General features: G+C 47.3%; 1 protein-coding gene across 2 annotated transcripts in view; it reads left to right on the plus strand.

Moving 5' to 3' along the window:
- fer (fer (fps/fes related) tyrosine kinase) overlaps window positions 1-24335 on the plus strand; it is a 414420-nt gene that overhangs the window by 366831 nt on the left and 23254 nt on the right. For both annotated transcript variants that reach the window (XM_072516399.1, XM_072516400.1), the window contains exons 17-18: window positions 12372-12526; window positions 20127-20249. In XM_072516399.1, coding sequence (XP_072372500.1) covers window positions 12372-12526; window positions 20127-20249 — 278 coding nt within the window. The remainder of the gene's footprint in view (window positions 1-12371; window positions 12527-20126; window positions 20250-24335) is intronic.

The following is a 24335-nucleotide window of genomic DNA, read 5'->3' on the forward strand; positions in this document are numbered from 1 at the left end:
ATTGTGGTAAACTGCTACTGTATTACATGTAATGTGGTAAACCACTGCCTGATGGCTCCGTCTCCCCTCGGACTCGGTATAAAGGTGGCCGGTCTCCACCTCTGCCCCAGTTCGGGATCAGAGGCCAGGAGGCTTTCTGTTTAGCTTATTAAAGCCTCAGTTACGTTCACTATTCGTCTTGTGTTCATTGATGGCACATCAATTTAATAAGCTAAACTTCTAAGATGGATTCATCACTCAAGCCTGATCGCCTGGAGCTGGACCCACAGGCAGATGACGCCACTGCAACATTCGAGCACTGTCTAAGCTGCTTTGAAGCTTACCTCGGATCCTCCACCGAAGATGTCACGGACCTGCAAAAGCAGCAAATACTCAACGCACGGGTGAGCCCGCAAGTTTTCCTTCTCATCAGGGACGCCCCCTCGTATACGGGGGCGACAATGCTGCTGAAGGGACAATATGTAAAGTCTGTAAACGAGGTGTATGCTAGGCACCTTCTTGCCATGAGGCGACAACGTCCTGGAGAATCACAAGCCGAATTCCTGCGTGCCTTGCGGTACTCGGCCGGAACTGTGCTTGCCAGGCGGTATCGGCTGTCCAGCATACGTTGATCGGGACGCCTATGTCGCAGGCATTAAATCGAACTACATCCGCCACGATTGCTAGAAGGGGGTACACTCGGCCTCCCAGAGACAGTGCAGCTCTCAAAGCCGCTGGAGGTGGCTTTCCAGAACATGGAGGCCTACACCTCCGACCACGCGGCACCCTCGTGGGCACCGCCATCATCCGACTCGAGTGCGGCACAAGCACAGCAGCCCACCAACGCCGGAAGCACAAAGTGCTACTTTTGCGGCCAGGGTAAGCATTCCAGACAACGCTGCCCTGCATGGAACACGACTTGCAACGGGTGCGGGAGAAAGGGCCACTTTGCGAAAGCCAGCCAGGCCCGATCTCTCCCTAAAGCTCCTTGGCCCAACAGCGCTGCCTGATGCCTGTTGGGGCAGCCCCCAACTGCCGCGCCACCCGCCATGTGCAACCCGTGGGTGCCGCCATCTTCGCTGCCACCCGCCATGCGGGGGCCGCCATCTTCGATTTTCCCCGCCATGCGCGACTCATGGGGGCTGCCATCTTTGGCACCACCGCCGATGCCACCTGCCACGCGCGGCCCATAGGGGCCGCCATCTTGGCACCACTCCACAGCCTCCCGGGAGCCCTGCTCACCCGGTCGTACGCAGGCCGCCGCTACCTCCGACCGGCCTACCCATCACCTTCCGAAGCTCGCCTCCATCACGCTTGACCAGTCCCGGCCTCATCGCCTCACAAAATCTACGATGACCGTCCGGATCAACGGACACGAGACGGCCTGCCTTTTCGACTCCGGGAGCACAGACAGCTTCATACATCCAGATACGTAAGGAGCTGCTCCCTCCCAATTTTACCCGCGACCCAGAAAATCTCCCTGGCTTCCGGATCACATTCAGTAGAAATCCGGGGTACTGTGTCGCGACCCTTACTGTACAAGGCGTAGAGTACACTAACTTTAAGCTCTACGTCCTTCCCCATCTCTGCGCTGCCCTATTACTGGGGCTCGACTTCCAGTGCCATATCCAAAGCCTTACCTTAAAGTTCGGTGGACCCCTGCCCCCCCTCACCGTCTGTAGCCTCGCGACCCTTAAGGTCGCCCCACCTTCGCTCTTCGCTAACCTCAATCCCGGACTGTAAGCCCGTCGCCACTAGGAGCAGACGATACAGTGCCCGGGACAGGGCCTTTATTAGGTCAGAGGTCCAGCGACTCCTGCGAAAGGGGATCATTGAGGCTAGTACCAGCCCCTGGAGAGCCCAAGTGGTGGTCGTCAAGACTGGGGAGAAGCACCGGATGGTCATCGACTACAGTCAGACCATCAACCGGTACATGCAGCTCGATGCGTAGCCCCTCCCCGCATATCTGACATGGTCAACCAGATTGCGCAGGATCGAGTCTTCTCCACGGTTGACTTGAAGTCCGCGTACCACCAACTCCCTATCCGCCCGGAGGACCGCCAATCACTGCCTTCGAAGCAGATGGCCGCCTCTACCACTTCCTCAGGGTTCCCTTCGGCGTCACCAATGGGGTCTCGGTCTTCGAGTGAGTAATGGACCGAATGGTTGACCAGTACGGGCTGCGGGCCATGTTCCCGTACTTAGATAATGTCACCATCTGTGGCCATGACCAGCAGGACCATGATGAAATCCTCCGGCACTTCCTCCACACCGCTAAACACCTTAACCTCGCCTACAATAAGGAGAAATACGTTTTCCGCACAACCCGCCTTGCCATCCTTGGCTACGTTGTGGAAAACGGAGTCCGAGGGCCCGACCCCGACTGCATGCGCCCCCTCTTGGAACTCCCCCTCCCCCACTGCCCCAAGGCCCTGAAGAGGTGCCTGGGGTTCTTCTCTTACTATGCCCAGTGGGTCCCCAATTATGCGGACAAGGCCCGTCCACTTATTAAATCCACCATTTTTCCCCTGACGGCTGAGGCCCGCCTGGCCTTCAACTGCATCAAGGCAGATAGTGCCAAAACCGCGATGCACGCTGTGGACGAGTCCATTCCGTTCCAGGTGGAGAGCGATGCGTCAGACTTTGCTCTGGCCGCTACCCTCAACCAGATGGGCAGCCCCATGGCTTTCTTCTCCTGTACCCTCCATGCCTCCGAAATTCGACACTCCTCCATCGAAAAGGAAGCCCAAGCCATCGTACAAGCTGTGCAACATTGGAGGCATTACCTGGCCGGCAGGCGATTCACTCTCCTCACTGACCAACGGTCGGTTGCCTTCATGTTTAACAATACACAGCGGGGGAAAATCAAGAATGACAAGATTCTGAGGTGGAGGATCGAGCTCTCCACCTGCAACTACGAGATTGTGTACTGACCGGGGAAGCTCAATGAGCCCCCAGATGCCCAATCCTGCGGTACATGTGCCAGTGCACAAGTAGACTGACTTCGGGCCCTCCACAATGACCCCTGTCACCCGGGGGTCACCCGTTTTTTTCACTTTATCACGGCTCGCAACCTGCCTTACTCCATCGAGGAGGTCAGGACCGTGACCAGGGACTGCCAGGTCTGCGCGGAGTGCAAACCGCACTTCTATCGGCCAGACAGAGCGCACCTGGTAAAGGCCTCTCGCCCCTTTGAGCGCCTCAGCATCGCCTTCAAAGGGCTCCTCCCCTCCACTGACCGTACTTCCTCAACATTGTTGACGAATACTCAGGATTCCCCTTTGCCATCCCGTGCCCTGACATGATCTCTGCCATTGTCATCAAGGCCCTGCATAGTCTCTTCACCTTGTTCGGGTTCCCCACCTGCATCCATAGCGATCGGGGTTCCTCCTTCATGAGCGACGAGTTGCGTCAGTCCCTGCTTAGCAAGGACATTGCCTCAATCAGGATGACCAGCTACAACCCCCGGGGCAACGGACAGGTGGAGAGGGAGAACGCGCCGGTCTGGAAGGCCGTCCTTCTGGCCCTACGGTATAGAAGTCTCCCGCTGGCAGGAGGTCCTCTCCGATGCGCTCCACTCCATCCAGTCGCTCCTGTGCACTGTCACCAATGAGACCCCTCACGAACGTATGTTTGCCTTCCCTGGGAAGTCCACCTCAGGGGTCTCGCTCCCGTCCTGGCTGACAATCCCAGGGCCCGTCCTCCTCCGGAAGCATGCGAGGAGTCATAAATCAGATCCCCTCGTCGAGAAGGTCCTGCTCCTCCATGCCAATCCACAATATGCCTACGTGGCACATCATGACGGGCGGCAGGACACAGTCTCCCTCCGGAATTTGGCACCTGTAGGTTCCCCAGCGTCACTCACCACCACCCCCGATCCTACACCGTCTCCCTCCACCACTACCCAGCTACTTCAAGATCTGGCACCCGCAGGCCCACCGGCGGCCATCACCACCACCCCCGCCCATATACCGCCCACCCTCCACCGACTCAACTACTGGGTGAAGAAGAGGACAACACGCTCCCGGACGCGCAGGTCTCGACACCGGTGCCCACACCACAGCCGGGACTGAGGAGATCAGCGGAAAGTCAAGGCCCCCGACAGACTTGATCTTTAAGTCCACTTCACCCCCGCTGGACTCTTTTTTTTTTTTTTTACAGGGGGTGAACGTGGTAAACCACTGTCATATATTATGTGTGTATTGTGGTAAACTGCTACTGTATTACATGTAATGTGGTAAACCACTGCCTGATGGCTCCGCCTCACCTCGGGCTCGGTATAAAGGTGGCCGGTCTCCACCTCTGCCCCAGTTCGGGATCAGAGGCCAGGAGGCTTTCTTTTTAGCTTATTAAAGCCTCAGTTACGTTCACAATTTGTCTTGTGTTCATTGATGGCACATCACTCTATTGTTCAATTATGCAGCAATGGATACACAAGGCAGACCATTCTGTCCTAGCCTACAGCCCCGTGAGCTCATTCTGTCTTATCCCACGTGGGACCTATGGGGTGGGAATGATTCTCTTCCCCGTGGTTCTCGTGGAATACCAGCTCCCCCGCTGAGGGACGGGGCAACTCCACACAGCTATGTATAAAAGTAATGCATCGACCATGAAGAGACCTGGGAGGATCTACCGGGAGTTGTATATAATGTAACTATAAATACATCAAGGTTCTTTGTTCTTACTCAGTGTGATGGCCTGCAGGGCGCGCACGTTTGGAGTGATCAAGAGTCTTACGTACTTGGCACCAGATACGCATTCATTTGACCAATTTGTGGTGCAACATTTTAACCCAACCCCATTGGTGATCATTCAAAGGTATCGTTTTAATATGGCGAGTGGAGTGGAGTACTCTATCTGATATGCTCCGTGATTGTTTGGTCTGCAGTATAAATAATATGGAGACACAGAAAAAAATTTGGGCAGAACCTCCCTGACGTTTCAACAGGCACTGCAGATCTCATTGTCCTGAATGAGTTTGGATCGCAGGAGGGATGGAGGTGAAAATTTGGGGGGGGTATCGCCCTTCATGTGGTATCCCCACTGCACGGACCGACCGCCACAGCAACTCCGGCCTCTGGACAAAGGACCGGCCATCGAGAGACATTGGGCGTCCCCTGACTTGGCTGAATGAGATTCCAGTCAATGTGCAACGTGTGGGCTTCGGTCCAGGTGTAACCACAGGCAACAGGAGGGCCAGCGCTCCATGGGCCCCAGTTGAGATAGGCATCAGCCCAATGGCCTGGTCGTGCATCTGAATGACCCAGAAGAGGTAGAGGATGAGGCTGAGAATGCAGCTAAATTGTTTTGCAATGCCCCATGTGGCCCCTATTCGAGCTCCAATACAGGTGAATGACCATGTGCTCCAGGTGGAAATGGATACGGGAGCTGCCATTTCTCTGGTGGCTCAGAGCACCTTTAATCTTATTAGACGGGGTGTGTACACTGTGATTTTGGCTGACATGGCAGCTCGTTTGGCTACTTATACTGGAGAGCGACTGATTATTGTGGGAACGACGCTTACTCCGGTAGTTTCTGGGCGCCAATCAGTTTGCCTTCCCCTCATTGTTGTGGAAGGAAGCGACCCTAGCCTGGTGGGTTACACCAACAGCAGTTGGATTGGCAGTATATCCTCCAAGTCGGATCTGGCGGTCTGTGTGAGGTTCTGAACAAGTTTCTTGAGATTTCCCATGCAGGCTTGGGTAAAGGGGCTATAGCCAAGATCCAGGTGGACCCGGAGGCCCTGTCCGATATTTTTGTGCCCACCCAGTTCACTAGGCTTTAGTGGAGAAAGTCGAGACCGAACTTAGTTTCTTGGAGAGTTTGGGCATCATTAGACCTGGGCCTTCGCCGGTTGGGCGGTGCCAGTGGTCCCCGTCATGAAGTCGGATTAAACAGTCCGCCTGTGTGGAGACTATAAATTGACGGTGAACACAGCTTCGAGGTTAGAACGTTATCCTTTATCCCGCATTGAGAATATTTATGCCACATTGGCCAGTGGCTGCACATTTACAAAATTAGACATGAGCAACACTTATCTACAGCTGAAGCTTGATGAGTCCGCACAGGAAATGTCACGATCAATATGCACAAGGGCCTCTACAAGTATAACTGACTACCGTTCGAAGTATCCTTGGCGTGTGCACACTTTCAGCGTGTAATGGAGAGCATCCTGCGCGGATTGCCATGCATTGCGATTTACTTAGATGACATGCTAGTCACGGGGATATGGACCAGGAGCATTTACGGAACCTCAAAGCAGTGTTGCAGCCATGCCTGTGCCAAGCGAAGTGTGTGTTTCACACAAAAGAGGTTGTCTATTTGGGGTATCGGGTAGATCGAGACAGCCTGCACCCAGTCGCAAGAAAGTGTGAGCCATCCAACTAGTTCCCACCCCACGAAATGCCACGGAGCTTTGCTCAATTATTTGGTCAATTGTGGCAGATTCAATCCAAATTTGGCAAACGTCCTGGCTTTCCTTCATTTGCTCCTCAAGAAGCACCAGCCTTGGGTGTGGAGCAAGGCCCAGGATGAGGCGATTAAAACAATAAGACAGCAGTTGGCCTCTTCTGGGGTGTTGACATATTTTGATTGTTCAAAGCCATTATTCGCCACATGATGCATCATTGTATGGGATTAGGGCAGTCATGTCTCACCTGATGAGCGATGGCCGTGAACGTCCGATCGCCTGTACCTCCTGGACGCTGGCTGCAGCTGAGTGTAAGTATGCTCAAATAGAAATGGAAGGTCTGGTGGTGATATTTGGGGTGAAGAAATTACATCAGTAATAATCTTTTTTTGTCACAAGTATGAAGTTACTGTGAAAAGCCCCTAGTCGCCACATTCCGGCGGAATTGAACCCACGCTGCTGGCCTTGTTCTGCATCACAAACCAGCTGTCTAGCCCACTGAGCTATGCCAGCCTTCATGCATGTCTATGGCCGCCATATTTTATTGTCACGGATCACAAGCTGTTGCTGGGCCTCTTCTGCGAGGACAAGGCGATCCCACCGATTGCTTCCACAAGGATTCAGCTCTGGTTTTTATTATTAGCTGCTTACAAGTACTCTTTTGAGCACCGCCCAGAGACCCAGGTTGCACATGCCGATGCGTTAAGCCGTCTTCCTCTGCAGACCAAATCTGCAAACCCTCCTACACAGACGAGGTGGTTGCTGTCCTGAATTTTATGGACTCCTTGCTCATCACTGCATCATGTATTCGTGACTGGACACATTTTTGCCAAGATGCGGCATCTGATGCTGTACCGTGGCCAGCATCGACAGCTACCAGGCGAGTTGAAGGTTTTCGCCTCAAAGTTCCTGGAGCTGGCCGTAGAAGACAGTATGCTCCTCGGGGGCACGGGGATTGTTGTTCCGGCGAAGGGCCAGGAAATCATGTTAAAGGACCTTCACAATGGGAACCCAAGAGTGTCCAAAATGGAGATGTTGACGAGACGTTATGTCTGGTGGCCGGGTTTGGACATGGATATCGGGACGTTGGCTCAGCAGTGCTCCATCTGTCATGAGCACCAGAAACTCCCCACAGCGGCACCCCCCACACTTGGGAGTAGCTGGGGAGCCCTTGGGCTCATGTACATGCCAATTTCACAGGTCCATTCCTGGGTTCGATATTTCTCCTGGTGGATGCCCGCTCCAAGTGGCTGTAGGTCCACAAGATGCCGACGATCATCTCCCAGGTGACCGTTGAACGATTGAGCATTTCTTTTGCAACCCATGGCATCCTGGAGGCACTTGTAACAGATAACGGGGCCTCTTTCATGAGTGCAGAATTTGCCGCTTTAATGAAAGCCAACGGGATTCGACATGTCTGTACTGTCCCTTATCCAGCATCGAATGCTTGACAGAGGGCCATGCAGATGGTTAAACGGGGGCTAAAGAAGCAGACTTCAGGCTCCATGGACACAGGTTGGCATGCTTTGTGTTCTTGTACAGGACCACGCCGCACACAGTAACTGGGGTGGCCCCCGCTGAGATGCTCATGGGTTTGCACCCGACTTAGTTTGCTTCTCCCAGACATTGACGCAACGGTAACGCTTGCAAGGGCATTGCCCTGTTCAACGTCGACCTCTTTGACGCTTCGCACATGATGATGGGGTGTTCGGCATAACTAAACCAATGGTGCTCGCCGGTCCTGTGGGATTGTCGTCCGTCAAACAGGACCAGTCTCTTACCAAGCTCAGGTCCGGGGCAGCGGATGAAACGGCGTTTGGATCATATTCGCTTGCGGAGTTTGGTGCTTAAAGCAGTTCCTCGGAAGAATCCTGTCCTGGTTCCTCCAACTCCAATGCTGAACCGTCCTGCTGTAAAGCCTCCGGTCTGTGTTGACGCTGACGTGCCCGATGTTGTATCTTCGGATTCAGACAGAGACGCAGACGTCTGAGGTCTCAGAAGCGGATTCAATGGTTCAGCCGCCTCCTGCCGATCGTCCGCTACAGCATTACTGCTACAGATGACATTCACCTTCGAGTTACATGCCGCCTGACCCGGCGCATCAGGGACTCAGTGCTTCACCAGATCTGAAGAGGGCCCGATGTCCTCCACCTATTCCTCCTCGGCCGTCGAGTGTGTCTTCTGACTTTGGTGGGGAGGAATGTCATATCCCACACAGGACTTACGGGGTGGGAATGATTATCTTCCCTATGATTCTCGCAGAGCCCGAGCTCCCCCGCTGAGGGGCGGGTATCTCCATTCAGCTATGTATAAAAGGTCAACAGGTAAGGCACGGCCGTGAAGAGACCCGGTAGGGATCTACCAGGAGTTGTATGTAACGTAACTGCAAATAAACCAAAGTTACTTGTTCTTACTCACTGTGGACTCCCCATGTTTTTATTAAATATTCCTTCACTTATTTTTATATGAACATCCTGTTACCTCTCAGGTAGTAGATTAGATATGCCTGTCATGAGGCTCCCTCCAATCAGGCTAGGTAAACCTTTAGATAGGCCTGTTTCTGCATTCTGTCCTTGGCCACATAATAAGACTTTATGAAAACCTTTACCCAACATTATTAATGTTGTTCTGTGTCAGCCCTGGCAAGCTGCTGAAGGGCACATCAGAGGAGAGTCACACCTTAGTATTGTAGTGATTGCTGAGAGCTGACTGCAAGATTTTGACAGCAGGTATCACAGCTGATGAGTGAAGAAAAAGCTGGAATCAACGTAAAAGAGAAAGTATAAATATATGGGGCGAAATTCTCCCCCAACGGCGCGATGTCCGCCGTCTGGCGCCCAAAACGGCGCCAATCAGACGGGCATCGCGCCGCCCCAAAGGTGCGGAATGCTCCGCATCTTTGGGGGCCGAGCCCCAACATTGAGGGGCTAGGCCGACGCCGGAGGGATTTCCGCCCCGCCAGCTGGCAGAAATGGCGTTTGTTGCCCCGCCAGCTGGCGCGGAAATGACATTCGGGGCGGCGCATGCGCGGGAGCGTCAGCGGCCGCTGACAGTTTCCCGCGCATGCGCAGTGGGGAGAGTCACTTCCGCCTCCGCCATGGTGGAGGCGGAAGGGAAAGAGTGCCCCCACGGCACAGGCCCGCCTGCGGATTGGTGGGCCCCGATCGCGGGCCAGGCCACCGTGGGGGCACCCCCCAGGGTCAGATCGCCCCGCGCCCCCCCCAGGACCCCGGACCCTGCCCACGCCGCCTTGTCCCGCCGGTAAATACCTACTTTAATTTACGCCGGCGGGACAGGCTATTTCTTGGCGGGACTTCGGCCCATCCGGGCCGGACAATTGAGCGGGGGGGCCCGCCCACCGGCGCGGCCCGATTCCCGCCCCCGCCCAATCTCCGGTACCGGAGACTTCGGCGGGGGCGGGGATGGGATTCACGGCGGCCAACGCCCATTCTCTGACCCGGCGGGGGGTCGGAGAATAATGCCCATGAATTCTGATAAATATTTCCAGTTTATTTATTTTCCTTCCTCCTTTTGTTCAGTCCCAGTCTGAAGTCAAGAATGCTTTCCCTTGCTGTTCTGTGACAATATTACGAGTGCCATTCTGACCAATTTCAATTTGGCTGCATAGAATTTATCAACCAGACACAGCACAGCCCACAGATTTCGGAATGAGCTGCCTCACAATGTGATTTTCAGACCATTATTTCAACAGTGCAAATATTTTGCAATCTGAAAGGTGAGGAAGAAAGGTCTAACTAATGGATCACAATGCGTGAATGCCCCACTGCTGCAGGTTCTGGGCCATTGTTAATAAAATAAAATGTATTATGAGCTGCTTTGTCAAAGAACTTATCTGAAATACACTTGAAGTCATAACCTTGGACAATACATTCATATTTAAGAATACAATTTAATTTTATATTGTCGTTACAGCCCCTACTATTATTTGGTATCAAGTACAGAACTCAAGCGCTCCTGAGTTATTAATAGCACAGAAGAAATTGGTGATCTTAGAATCATGACTCAACAATTATGACATGATGCTTGTCTTCATGCCATTGCTGTTAACCCTAACGAAAAACAAAGAGCAGTTCTGTACCTGGTGTCTGTTTTGAACTTTTCATCATTAAATTATTCATTGTTTTAGGTGAGGTAAGTTTAATGCCGATTCTGTTTCTCATCCATTAGTATTCAGGCTCCAGTTTCCAATTATTAGAATTCGTGCTCCAGACCCCAAATGCAGCACTTAAATGCCAGTTAGGAATATAAATTGTCACCAAATAAGCACATTGTTTTCCCTGGCTATTTTCATGACCACTATAGTTGAACTTTTTCTTTTCTCATTTTGGAAGTCAATTTGCCTTTTGGTTAGCAGGCTGCTGAGCTATAATGTAGGCCCCAGTGGTCAACTTGTTGCTTGCTTTAAGCACACTTGGAGACTTTTGAACTCAAAGAAACTCAGCCGCTGAGTTAATGCACAGGGTTTTGGTGCCGATATGGGGACACAACTGGAGATGGGAGGTGTGGAATTTCCTGATGCTGTCCATAATTGAACGCAAGTGTGAATTCTTGTCATTACTTAGCCATTCCTTCCACAATCGTGTTAGTCGATTGTTGCTAACACGGTATGGGGTCACCAGGATTTGATCCCAACATTGGGGTCCTGATTCCCTAAGTAAAAGTCTGCCCTGTGCATCAGTTACGTTCTGAAGTTTTAAACTGTAATGCTAATTGATTTATTTTTGATATTGATTGATATTTATTTATTGTCACATCTACCAAAGTATAGTGAAAAGTATTTTTCTACGGCCAAGGGAACGTACACAGAGTACGTACATAGTAGACAAAAGTGAGGTTGCCTCTCATTCCTCTAAACGCCAATGAGTACAGGCCCAACCTACATAACCTCTCCTCATAAGAAAATCCCTTCATTCCCGGGATCAACCGAGTGAATCTTCTCTGGACTGCCCCTAATGTTAGTCTAACTTTCCTTAAATAAGGGGACCAAAATTCTTCACAGTTTCCAGGTGTGGTCTAATTAGTACCTTGTATAATTTTAGCAGGACTTCCCTATTTTCATACTATGAATTTAGAAAAAGCAGCTCTTGAGATAAGTATACTTCCTTTCAGGAAATGCAGGAATTGAACTGCCATTATCTTTCTAAATGTACAACAAGAAATGTATGCTGGGACATATGTCTGGAGGAGTGATTGAGATAGGTTTGATTGAGACCATGGACAATTTGAAACTAAAGTTAAGTAAGTAATTTGAAGACAGTTATCTGGGGCACTGGGAGTTTGGCAAAGAAAGACCGTTGAGATTGAGGATGTGATGTGTAGCAATCAGAGTATTTTATAATTTATGGAGATTGGAAGCTGGCTAAGAAGATACTAAAGAAATTAATTTTCTGGCAATATTGGGTGTAGAAGAGGAAGAATTGAGATACATTTTGTAGGTTGAAGAAACAAATCAAAGTAGTGGAATGAATGTATAGTGACAAGCAAGCTTGGGGTTGAGCCATGTGCACTTTTTCAGATTTAGGTATTGATCTGTGCCAAAAAGCACCGCTTCATGCTTCCTGGTGGTGTCATCAAAGGGTAGCATATAATTAATAGATTGATGAAGAATGAGCAAATATAAGATTGGAGAGAGAACTATACTGGCTTCAATCAAAACAGAAGTAAGATCATATTCCTTCTGATTCTTGGTAAAGTCAATGAATGATGGAAGGAAACTTAATGACAGCTAAAGCAGAATGGGCCAGGATTTTACGGCCCAGCTGGTGGGATATTATGGTCCCGCCAAAGTATACGGCAATTTAAATGGCCTGCTGGTGGGTGACTCACCGTGCCAAGGCTGTAAAATCCTGGCCATGGTAAACATTTTATCCACCAAGTTACCCAAGATTGACTAATTAACCTACTATCAACTATTGCTAATGCCTAATTAACTTAAAAGTAACTATATTCTTATCTTTGACAGAGATCTTGCTGCTAGGAACTGTCTTGTAGGTGACAGTAATGTACTTAAAATCAGCGATTTTGGCATGTCGAGACAGGAGGATGATGGAATTTACTCATCATCTGGCTTGAAGCAGATTCCAATTAAATGGACAGCTCCGGAGGCCCTAAACTACGGTAAATATTATTTTTGTTTTATCTATTCTGCAAATTTTATGCAGTGTATGAGTACAACAACTACTTACTTATAGTGACTGAAAATTAAATGGGTGGCAAAGTAGCACAGTGGTTAGCACAGTTGCTTCACAGCTTCAGGGACCCTGGTTCGATTCCCGGCTTGGGCCACTGTCCGTGTGGAGTCTGCATGTTCTCCTCGTGTTTGCATGAGTTTCCTCCGGGTGCTCCGGTTTCCTCCCAGAAGTCCCGAAAGGTAGGTAATTTGGACACTCCCTCAGTGTGCCCGAACAGGTACCGTAGTGTGGCGAGTACATTGCAATATTAATGTAAGCCTACTTATGACACTAATAAAAATTATTATTATTAATGATGTGGAGATGCCGGCGTTGGACTGGGGTGAGCACAGTAAGAAGTCTTACAACACCAGGTTAAAGTCAAACAGGTTTGTTTCAAACATTAGCTTTCGGTGCACTGCTCCTTCCTCAGGTGAATGAAGAGGTATGTTCCAGAAACATATATATAGACAAATTCAAAGATGCAAGACAATGCTTTGAATGCGAGCATTTGCAGTTAATTAAGTCTTTACAGATCCAGAGTTAGGGGTAACCCCAGGTTAAAGAGCTGTGAATTGTGTCAAGCCAGGACAGTTGGTAGGATTTCGCAAGCCCAGGTCAGATGGTGGGGGGTGAATGTAATGCGACATGACTCCCACTTTGGAGGAGTGAGGTGTATCAGACAACAAAACAAATTACCCTAAATATATTCTGAAAACGTTTCAACCTCTCATCCTTATTCCTGCACTAACGCTGAGCACTGACGCTACTCTAAACTTTTTAACTTTAATTTTTTTGGTGAGATTTGATTTGATTCCGCTTAGCTATATCTCTCAAAATTGTCCGTATTTTGAAAACAACAGATAAAATATCAACAGTCATCAAATTCTGTCGGACAGCAAAACAAATTGCCCTAAATATTTTCTGAAAACCCTTCCAGCTCTCATCCTAATTCCTCCATTAAGCTGAGCACCGCCTGCAGGAAATGAGGCTTGCAACTTAACACACATGAAAATTTCCAAACTTACAAGAAATTATCAGTTGAGACTCAAATTAGCAAGCTACAGTTTGTACCATGCAGCCGTTGTACAACATCATGAATGGTCCCTGAGCAATTGCATTATTTTGGTCATTGACTCATGTTATTTTCTTTAATTTCATTAATCTATTTTTTATTTTAAGTCTGAAAAGATTTCAGATGGTCAGCACTCGCTGTGGAACGGTACTGTACACACTAATAAACGCCACAGGCTGAAATCAGTGTCTGCTGTGTTAGCTATTCCAGTAGAGGCACTGAATTCAATCTCAACTCCTCAGGCTATGGAGAGATAATCATCCGGGGTTCCTGCTCCTACTAAGCAGTCATGCCTCCTGCCATTGTCGAGGAGTAAACTTTGCTCAGGAACTGATATGACAATAATATTCTTTCTGCAAGATGCTCTGTGTAACCTGTTGTCAAGAAACCCGGAACCTTAATGTTGGATGGGGACTACGATCTCTATCAGGCCACGGGTTTCGACATCTGGGCAGTGTGCAGCAGCATGTCTGGTCCCACGTGCTCCATTTGGAGTTCCTCCTCTGGCAGTTAAAGGTCTCTGCCATCTTGACAGCAGTGCACCTGCATAAAGACAATAAAAATAGACTGCTTGAAAACTGCATCTTGTGACCAGGAGCAGAGTGCCAAAATTGGAAAAGAGTCCCAGACAATAGAACATAGAACATAGAAAATACAGCACAGAACAGGCCCTTTGGCCCACGATGTTGTGCCGAACCTTTGTCCTAGATTAATCATAGATTATCATTGAATTTACAGTGCAGAAGGAGGCCATTCGGCCCCCTGAGTCTGCACCGGCTCCTGGAAAGAGCACCCTACCCAAACTCAACACCTCCACCGAACACCAAGGGCAATTTTGGACATTAAGGGCAATTTATCATTGGCCAATTCACCTAACCTGCACATCTTTGGACTGTGGGAGGAAACCGGAGCACCCGGAGGAAACCCACGCAGACACGGGGAGGACGTGCAGACTCCGCACAGACAGTGACCCAAGCCGGAATCGAACCTGGGACCCTGGAGCTGTGAAGCATTGTGCTATCCACAATGCTACCGTGTTGCCCTTAAGAACAAATAAATCTACACTATATAATTTTACCGTAATCCATGTACCTATCCAATAGTTGCTTGAAGGTCCCTAATGTTTCCGACTCAACTACTTCCACAGGCAGTGCATTCCATGCCCCCACTACTCTCTGGGTAAAGAACCTACCTCCGACATCCCTCCTATACCTTCCACCTTTCACCTTAAATTTATGTCCCCTTGTAATGGTTTGTTCCACCCGGGGAAAAAGTCTCTGACTGTCTACTCTATCTATTCCCCTGATCATCTTATAAACCTCTAACAAGTCGCCCCTCATCCTTCTCCGTTCTAATGAGAAAAGGCCTAGCACCCTCAACCTTTCCTCGTAAGACCTACTCTCCATTCCAGGCAACATCCTGGTAAATCTTCTTTGCACCTTTTCCAAAGCTTCCACATCCTTCCTAAAATGAGGCGACCAGAACTGTACACAGTACTCCAAATGTGGCCTTACCAAAGTTTTGTACAGCTGCATCATCACCTCACGGCTCTTAAATTCAATCCCTCTGTTAATGAACGCGAGCACACCATAGGCCTTCTTCACAGCTCTATCCACTTGAGTGGCAACTTTCAAAGATGTATGAACATAGACCCCAAGATCTCTCTGCTCCTCCACATTGCCAAGAACTCTACCGTTAACCCTGTATTCCGCATTCATATTTGTCCTTCCAAAATGGACAACCTCACACTTTTCAGGGTTAAACTCCATCTGCCACTTCTCAGCCCAGCTCTGCATCCTATCTATGTCTCTTTGCAGCCGACAACAGCCCTCCTCACTATCCACAACTCCACCAATCTTCGTATCGTCTGCAAATTTACTGACCCACCCTTCAACTCCCTCATCCAAGTCATTAATGAAAATCACAAACAGCAGAGGACCCAGAACTGATCCCTGCGGTACGCCACTGGTAACTGGGATCCAGGCTGAATATTTACCATCCACCACCACTCTCTGACTTCTATCGATTAGCCAGTTCGTTATCCAACTGGCCAAATTTCCTACTATCCCATGCCTCCTTACTTTCTGCATAAGCCTACCATGGGGAACTTTATCAAATGCCTTACTAAAATCCATGTACACTACATCCACTGCTTTACCTTCATCCACATGCTTGGTCACCTCCTCAAAGAATTCAATAAGACTTGTAAGGCAAGACCTACCCCTCACAAATCCGTGCTGACTATCCCTAATCAAGCAGTGTCTTTCCAGATGCTCAGAAATCCCATCCTTCAGTACCCTTTCCATTACTTTGCCTACCACCGAAGTAAGACTAACTGGCCTGTAATTCCCAGGGTTATCCCTAGTTCCTTTTTTGAACAGGGGCACGACATTCGCCACTCTCCAATCCCCTGGTACCACCCCTGTTGACAGTGAGGACGAAAAGATCATTGCCAACGGCTCTGCAATTTCATCTCTTGCTTCCCATATAATCCTTGGATATATCCCGTCAGGCCCGGGGGACTTGTCTATCCTCAAGTTTTTCAAAATGCCCAACACATCTTCCTTCCTAACAAGTATTTCCTCGAGCTTACCAATCTGTTTCACACTGTCCTCTCCAACAATATCGCCCCTCTCATTTGTAAATACAGAAGAAAAGTACTCGTTCAAGACCTCTCCTATCTCTTCAGACACAATGGACAGGGAGAGCTCCCAAAAAATTAGTCCCAGGCCAAGAACAGAAGAAGTTCCTCTTAAGCAGAAAGAGAGAGAAACAGAAATCGAGGCCCCAGCAGAAAAAGGGCTGTTGTTGGAAGACTTTCAATAATGGGGACTTGAGAGAAGCCCTGAAGATTTAAGAAGGCAGCACAGAATCATAGAGTTTTTACAACATGGAAAGAGGCCCTTCAACCCATTGTGTCCACACTGCCATCAAGCACCTATCTACTCTAATCCCATTTTCCAGCACTTCGTCCGTAGCTTTCCATGCTATGGCATTTCAAGAGCTTATCTAAATACTTAAATGTTGTGAGGGTCCCCACCTCTATCACCCTTTCGTGCAGTGAGTTCTAGATCTGCACCATCTCTGGCTGTAAACATTTTTCCTCATCTCCTATAGACATCCTGCCCATTACCTTAAATCTATACCACCTGGTTATTGACCTCTCCGCAAAGGGGAAATGTTTCTCACTATCAATCCGATCTATGCCCCTCATAGTTTTATATGCCTCAACCAGGTTTCCCCTCAGCCTTCTCTGCTCCAAGCAAAACAATCCCAGTCTATCCAGTCGCTCTTGATAGCTGAAATGCTCCAGCTCAGCCAACATCCTGGTGAATCTCCTCTGCACCCTCTGCAGTGCAATCCCTTCCTTCCTATAGTGTGGTGACCAGAATTGCACTCAGTACTCCAGCTAGGGCCTAACCAGTGTTTTATACAGCTCCAACATAACCTCCTTGGTCTTATATTCTGTACCTTCGTTAAAAAGGGCCAATATCCCATATGCCTTCTTAACCACCTTATCTGCCAGTCCTGTTGTCTTCAGGGATCTTTGGACATGCACCACAAGGTCCCTCTGACCCTCTGTTCTTCCGAGGGCCCTACCATTAATTGTATAATCCCTTGCCTTGTTAGTTCTCTCAAAATGCATTGCCTCACACTTTTCAGAGTTAAATTCCATTTGCCACTGTTCTGACCATCTCACCAGCCAGTCAATTTCGACCTGAAATCTGGAGATTGGTAACTATGCTGCAGGCGGTTGGGGCAAAGGTACCTCTTTGGAGCAGTAATATTCTGCTTGTAGCAATAATATTCTGCTCAGCACAGCCAAAGATCTTATGGGCAGCACGGTAGCCTTGTGGATAGCACAATTGCTTCACAGCTCCAGGGTCCCAGGTTCGATTCCGGCTTGGGTCACTGTCTGTGCGGAGTCTGCACGTCCTCCCCGTGTGTGCGTGGGTTTCCTCCGGGTGCTCCGGTTTCCTCCCACAGTCCAAAGATGTGCAGGTTAGGTGGATTGGCCATGATAAATTGCCCTTAGTGTCCAAAATTGCCCTTAGTGCTGGGTGGGGTTACTAGGGTGGAGGTGTTGACTTTGGGTAGGGTGCTGTTTCCAAGAGCTGGTGCAGACTCGATGGGCCGAATGGCCTCCTTCTGCACTGTAAATTCTATGATAAATCCTATGATAAATCTGAGATTGTGCTTGTTTGTGAGTTGCTATAGGGTCGGGTATCTAGGGGAAACAGAGTCTCAGGCGATGAGATTGAAACCCTGTGAGGTGGACTGACTTTGGAAAGAATTCCAAGGCTAAATCTTCGAAGGTGATGAATGGAATCCCTCTTGAGAGAGACAGAGTTTCAGTGAGATTGGTTGACTCAGTGTTTACTGATGTCTGGGCGGGTTAGTCATAGAGGTCGACACCACAGAATAGGCCACTCAGCCCATCACATCTACATTGGTCTAAAACAACCATCTAACTATTTAATCCCATTTTCCAGCACTTGACCCATATGCCTTGGCATTGCAAGTGCACATCTAAATACTTCTGAAATGTAATGACGGCCTCCTTTCAGGCAGTGAGTTCCAGACACCCACCACCCTCTGGGTAAAAACGTTTTTCCTCACATCCCCTCTAAACCTCCTGCTCCTTACCTTAAATCTATGCCCCCTGGTCATTGATCCCTTCACCAAGACGAAAAGTTTCTTTTTGTCTAATCTATCCCCTCATAATCTTATACATCTCAGTCATGTCCCCCCTCAGTCTCCTCTGCTCCAAGGAAAACAACCCCAGTCTATCCAATCTCTCTTCATAACTAATATTCTCCAGCCCAGGCAAATCTCCTCTGCACCCTTTCCAGTGTTATCACATTCCACCTAAAATTAGATTCAGGAACTGCTCACAATACTCTAGCTGTGGGCGAACCAACATTTTATATAGTTCCTGTATAACCTCCCTGCTCTTAACCTCTATGCTTTGGCTAATAAAGGCAAATATTACAAAGGCCTTCTTAACCATTGTATCCACCTGCTATGCTATCTTAAGGGACCGGTGTACATGTACCCTCAGTGCTTTCCAGGATCCTGCCGTTTTTCATGTATTCCCTTGCCTTGTTTGTCCAGCCGAAATGCATCACCTCACACTTATCTGGATTGAATTCCACTGATCAGCCCATCTGACCACCCCGTCTATATTCAATCTACGGCTATCCTCTTCACGATTTACCACCTCACCATTTTTATATCATCCACAAACTTACTGATCAACCGTCCTACATTCACGTCTAAATCATTCATATAATGGGATATGTTGAGCTATCCTACAATCTTTCTTGGTCACGTCTGTGCTGTGTGGTGTGTTCGCCGCAGGTTACCTGTTAATTCACATGTACCTCATGTTAACCCTGTATGTTAGAACATAAGGTAGATATTGTGTCATGAGAATGTCGCTTGAAGAAATGTTTGGCTGCTCATGTTACTGGAGTGATGTCAGAGTGTGGGTGGAGCTGAGCACTGGTTCTGCTTTTTAGTTTCACTTTGAGAAAAGCTTGGGTGTGTCCGTCTTTTTGGTTTCGTTTTTCAGTGTGTTGCAGCTGAAGTCAGACAAAGCAGCTTTACTGCTGTTCTCTCTGCCATGAAGGACTATCTCGTGATCATTTGGTGAATTCAGAATTATAAATGTTTTCAGTATTGAATGTAAACCCTGATGTGTTTCTGTTTAAAGGTTTGTTAAGTCTTCTGGGTGTTAAAAGAACAGCTTACAGATTACTTAGTGTTGTATTCTTTGGGGGGCGTATTTGATTTACTGGTTGCTAAAATGTTCACTTTGTTTTAGAAAGGTTAACTTGAGTTCATAGAAATAACATTGTTTTGCTTAAAAAAATACTTTTCCATTTCTGCTGTACCACACCTGTAGAGTGGGCCGTGTACTCCCCATACCACAGTCTATTAAAAGTTGTGGGTCAGGTGAACTCCATGATACACTTTGGGGTTCTCTAAACCCTGGCCCATAACAATTGTGAATAGCTTTATCTTTCTGACCTTGAATAGTAACGTTTATTCTTGTATGTTCAAACCTTTGCTATCGTGTGACTTTATTCTTTTAACATGTATCTTAAATATCGTACTCTGTCTGTTTTAAACAAAAAGTTACTAGTGCCCATCAAAAAGAGTGGGGGGGAGATGCGGGTGCGCGCGCGCTCTGGTCCAGGATCATAAAAGTGTAAACACTTGATGTCTACATTTACACATGCAAAAGAATCTCCTGAGCTCGGTACTGGCCAGAAGAACTATATCCAGCAAGAATTGATATATTTACTACGGAGAAGAACAGCCCATCTTGCTGCACATTTTAATAAAACTTTTATAATGAATTAAGAATTAAAGATTTATCTATTTTTATGTACTGTTTATAAGGCAAAAAGAAAATCCAATGCTTGACATAGATGAAAAGATTTTGATATAGTGTTCTGTCACATAGGCCGATACAGTTCAGAGAGTGATGTATGGAGCTATGGGATACTCCTGTGGGAGACATTCAGTTTGGGAGTGTGTCCATATCCTGGAATGACCAACCAACAGGCACGAGAACAGGTTGAAAAAGGTATAGTTTCTAAGCTCATTACTGGTACAGTATTACATAAAGATTTCTGAGTACTTTGCTATCTTTCTGTGACTTGTAAGCTTTTTTATTTACAAAAATATGTTTTAAAGGTCATATTAAGGAACATCGAATTTCAGTCCCTAAAGCAAATGTGTTGTGGACTTGAAGCTAAATTAAAAGATGTGAGATTCCATCCTAAGAGTGGATGTTGTATGTAATTTTGTAAAGAGGTATATAAGCGGGCCAAACGTGAAATTAGGATTCCTGCTTATGAACAGCACCTCTGGCTGAATGGCCTGTTTCTGTGTGATAAACAAACTTGGCTGTGGTGCCCACTGCCCACATTTACCAACAAATACAGATTATTTTTGTATAATGCTATAATGGTGATAGCACAAACCCTTTATTTTCTCATGTGAATGTTTGTTACACTGCTCTCAATTATTAGTTACCACAAAAACATTAATTACTTCAAAGCCACTTTAACATACATATTTTTTAAGTTCCCACTTCTTTTGACAACTTTCTCACTTTACTATTGGGTGGACTTTGTTTTATCCACCAACATGAGGGGCGTGATTCAATCACTGCTTTGTGTCTGGCACAGATCTGGGCTTGTCGGGAACTAGCCTGAAAGGCCAAAATTGAGCTGCTGTTACGCCATCCTGGACAAGTGCGCAGTCAATTCCAGCCCCACGTGCTTCAGAGTCACAACACCAGTGAATTAACAAATAATTCTTGTAACAATTCCCGAAGTCTTTGGCCCTTGGCTGCCCAAGGTGTCGAGAAGCCTGACCAGGTTGGCATCGCCAAAGCGAGAAGCAGGTCTGCGTGCTGCCATGCTTTTGTGTTGACTGAGAATGAGTGGTGAGGGAGCATTTAAAAACAGCTCCCGCTTGTTAGCGGCGAAACACTGAGGCGTGAGTCTAGCGAATCAGACGGCGAGACGGCCAGTTTTGGCGATCTTGCCAACACGGCCATCGAGGAACACCCTGCCAAACGTGCCCAAAATGACACCTCAAAATTTCTCTGTTGAATTCTCTGGGTGGCACGGTAGCACAGTGGTTAGCACTGTGGCTTCACAGCTCCAGGTTCCCAGGTTCGATTCCCGGCTTGGGTCACTGCCTGTGCAGAGTCTGCACGTTCTCCCCGTGTCTGCGTGGGTTTCCTCTGGGTGCTCCGGTTTCCTCCCACATTCCAAAGATGTGCAGGTTATGTGGATTGGCCATGCTAAATTGCCCCTGGTGTTCAAAAAGGTTAGGAGGGGCTACTGGCTTACGGGGATAGAGTGGGTGTGGGCTTAAGTGGGGTGGTCTTTCCAGGGGTCGGTGCAGACTCGATGGGCCAAATGCCCTCCTGCACTGTTAATTTTACGTTCTATTTTCTATGAATTGTACCGGTGAACTAACATTGTGACTACATCTGGACACAGAACTGTCATTACAAAGCAACAAACAAAGGCCCAGGTTTTATGGTGATATTGATCGCAAAACTGTCAGTGTTCATCACCTATACTCCACCAAAACTGACTGCAACATACAAAATTAAATGCAGAAGTTGATGTCAGCGATTCTACAGGCCTGGTTTTTAAACTTTGCACAAGTGACTGGATTATTGAGTGACTTAAAATTGCACCATACACTTCTTCATAAAAGAATGTGTTGCGGCCCGTGCTTTGCTGCTGCTTGCAAATTTCAAGCCATTGTTATGAAAAGAGAACTGATAGAACGTAATTATTTCTGTAAACCAGCCTAATCCCTTGCTGCCAGTGAACTACTTGTGACATTGTTCAAATACTGTTAGCATTGTTTTTGAAAACTCACCACTATTCACCCCCACTCTAGCCCCCCTTCTGCTCAACTAGAAACTTCTAATATTCTAGCCTCGCTTTACCTAGAAACTTCTAATATTCTAGGCTCCACGCTGGATGCCATGGAGAAAGCAAAACAACCGGCTGGGCGTAATTAACACAGTGTTAACAAGTCGGCTGTCATGTAGAAAATAAAGCAACCTGCTAGGTGTAATTAACAGGGTTTTAATTAAAACGTTGGGCGCCATGTTTTTGAAAACTCACCACTATTCTTAGAAGTCCCCCAAGACCAAAAAGGGTCCGACATTCTAAATGTTGATCAGGAATTCTCACTCCCCGACTCCGATACAGGCTTCAGTGGGTGCTATTCAGGTCAAACTATGTGTTCAGGTTATCCCCCGGTATAACCCATACCTTCACCGAAGATTTCATCTACTCATCCCTTAGCAGCATCAATCCTGGGTCCCGCATTGCTAAGTAAGTAAAGTAGACTTTGGAATAACCACTATTTCAGGTTAAATTACGTTATTTTATTATTATATTTTTTCTTTTTAAAGCTGCAAGTACTTGCTTTACAGAAAGTAAAAAGATCTTGCTTCTGGATCCTTCTGGTTGGTTGAAGGGACCGTCAGGCCCAACTTGACAATCAATCTTCTTTTTAAAATCTGGGCTTCTTTAGATGTATTCGCTGATGAGCTTGTTTGCTATGTCCTATCTTTCCCATGTACCGAGCTATGAGAGCTGACTCTGCTGGCTATCTCTGAGCTGACTTCGCCTCCTCTTTAAATTCTAGTCTTCCTTAGATGTATTAGCTATTTTAGCTTGGCTGCCATGCCCTGTCCATTTCCCATGGCCGAGATGACTGGAAGCTGACTCTAGCTGCTTATTCCTTCTCTGCTTCTCTCTCTCTCTCTCTCCCTCAGAGTTCTGGTTCTCGTTCTGGTAGTTCCTGCCCTGGTCTCTAGGTTTATATTCTCTTTCTAACAGTTATTAAGTTTTTATGATGTTATTGTAAAGTAAAATGTTTCACTTTGATTGTAAAAAGTAGCTTTGATCTAAACTTTCTAATCCAACTAAGTATTCATTTTGACTTGACTTCATCTCATTGATCTGATTACATTGTTTCCTTTGTTATGTTCAAACTGCTTTGACTTCAAGAGGTGTTACTTTTGGTTTGGTTCCTGCCATTTCTATAGTTTTATTTTCCAATTGTGTCCTCAGCTCATAATTTTGACTTTGATTTTGGCTTTGAATTATGTTTCTCGTAGACTGATAGTCTTCAGTTTTCTTTAATTTACCTGGTATTAGCAAATTTTCACACCTAGAATTCTCACCAAATTCAACTGAACCTCATCCATTCTTTTCCAAATGCTTACTAAAGATAGTTACTTTCAATGAAGGTGTGAGCCATTGTTTTTGGCTTCATCCAAAATCCTGTTTGTCTTGTTTGCTAAACCTGCTTGACCAAGGATATCTGCATTTTACAATCCTGCTCCTGAGCAGCTGATGTTAACCCTTTGTGGGATCTTTCCCTGTATTCTCTCATGTTTCTCTCAGACCAGATATTGCCAGACTTCCATGTTTCAAATGACACCTCTTTCCATATTTTCAATAACACCCCGTCTTGACATTTGAAACATAACTATATCTTTTGGTCAATTATCCCCCCATCTAATTGTACTGACTAACATTTATCCCCGATCTTTCTCATTTGTATGTACATGTTTTGTGATTTTAAATTGTGCACCAAAATCAATTCGTAAATGTATCCCTATCACAGTCCAGTGTCTTTTTTCGTTCTTTCGTCAAGTCCAATTACCGTGAACCATAGCCGCAGTTGCTCAGGAAGGTAACACAATAGCTATATCTGTGTTCCACTACCTCCAAAGCATTTTACTTCCTTGGGGTAGCAGCACCGTAGAAGTTTCCTCATGTCCCTTAGAAACAGCACACAACTCAGTCCATCAGTAATCAAAAAGGTCTTTTGTCCATCACTGGCTGTTAAGTGTCCCATCTTTCTGTCATCCAAATTGCTTTCCATGTCGCATTGGAATGGTAAATTATGATATCATGTACCACCCACTGATTCCCTTGCTTCATTAATTTAAAAGGTTTAATTGATCCTGTTTCTATCCCTGACTTCCCCACATTAATGTCTAATATTGTCCTGGACCATGTATGTCTGCCAGCCCCTGGTGTACATGAGAGAATATCTTTCTGACACATTTCCTTCAAATCCCTTTCGTCTGTTATCACTTCCCTTACAACATGAAAGT

This window comes from Scyliorhinus torazame, chromosome 9 (genome assembly GCF_047496885.1).
Source record: "Scyliorhinus torazame isolate Kashiwa2021f chromosome 9, sScyTor2.1, whole genome shotgun sequence".
Lineage (NCBI taxonomy): Eukaryota > Metazoa > Chordata > Chondrichthyes > Carcharhiniformes > Scyliorhinidae > Scyliorhinus > Scyliorhinus torazame.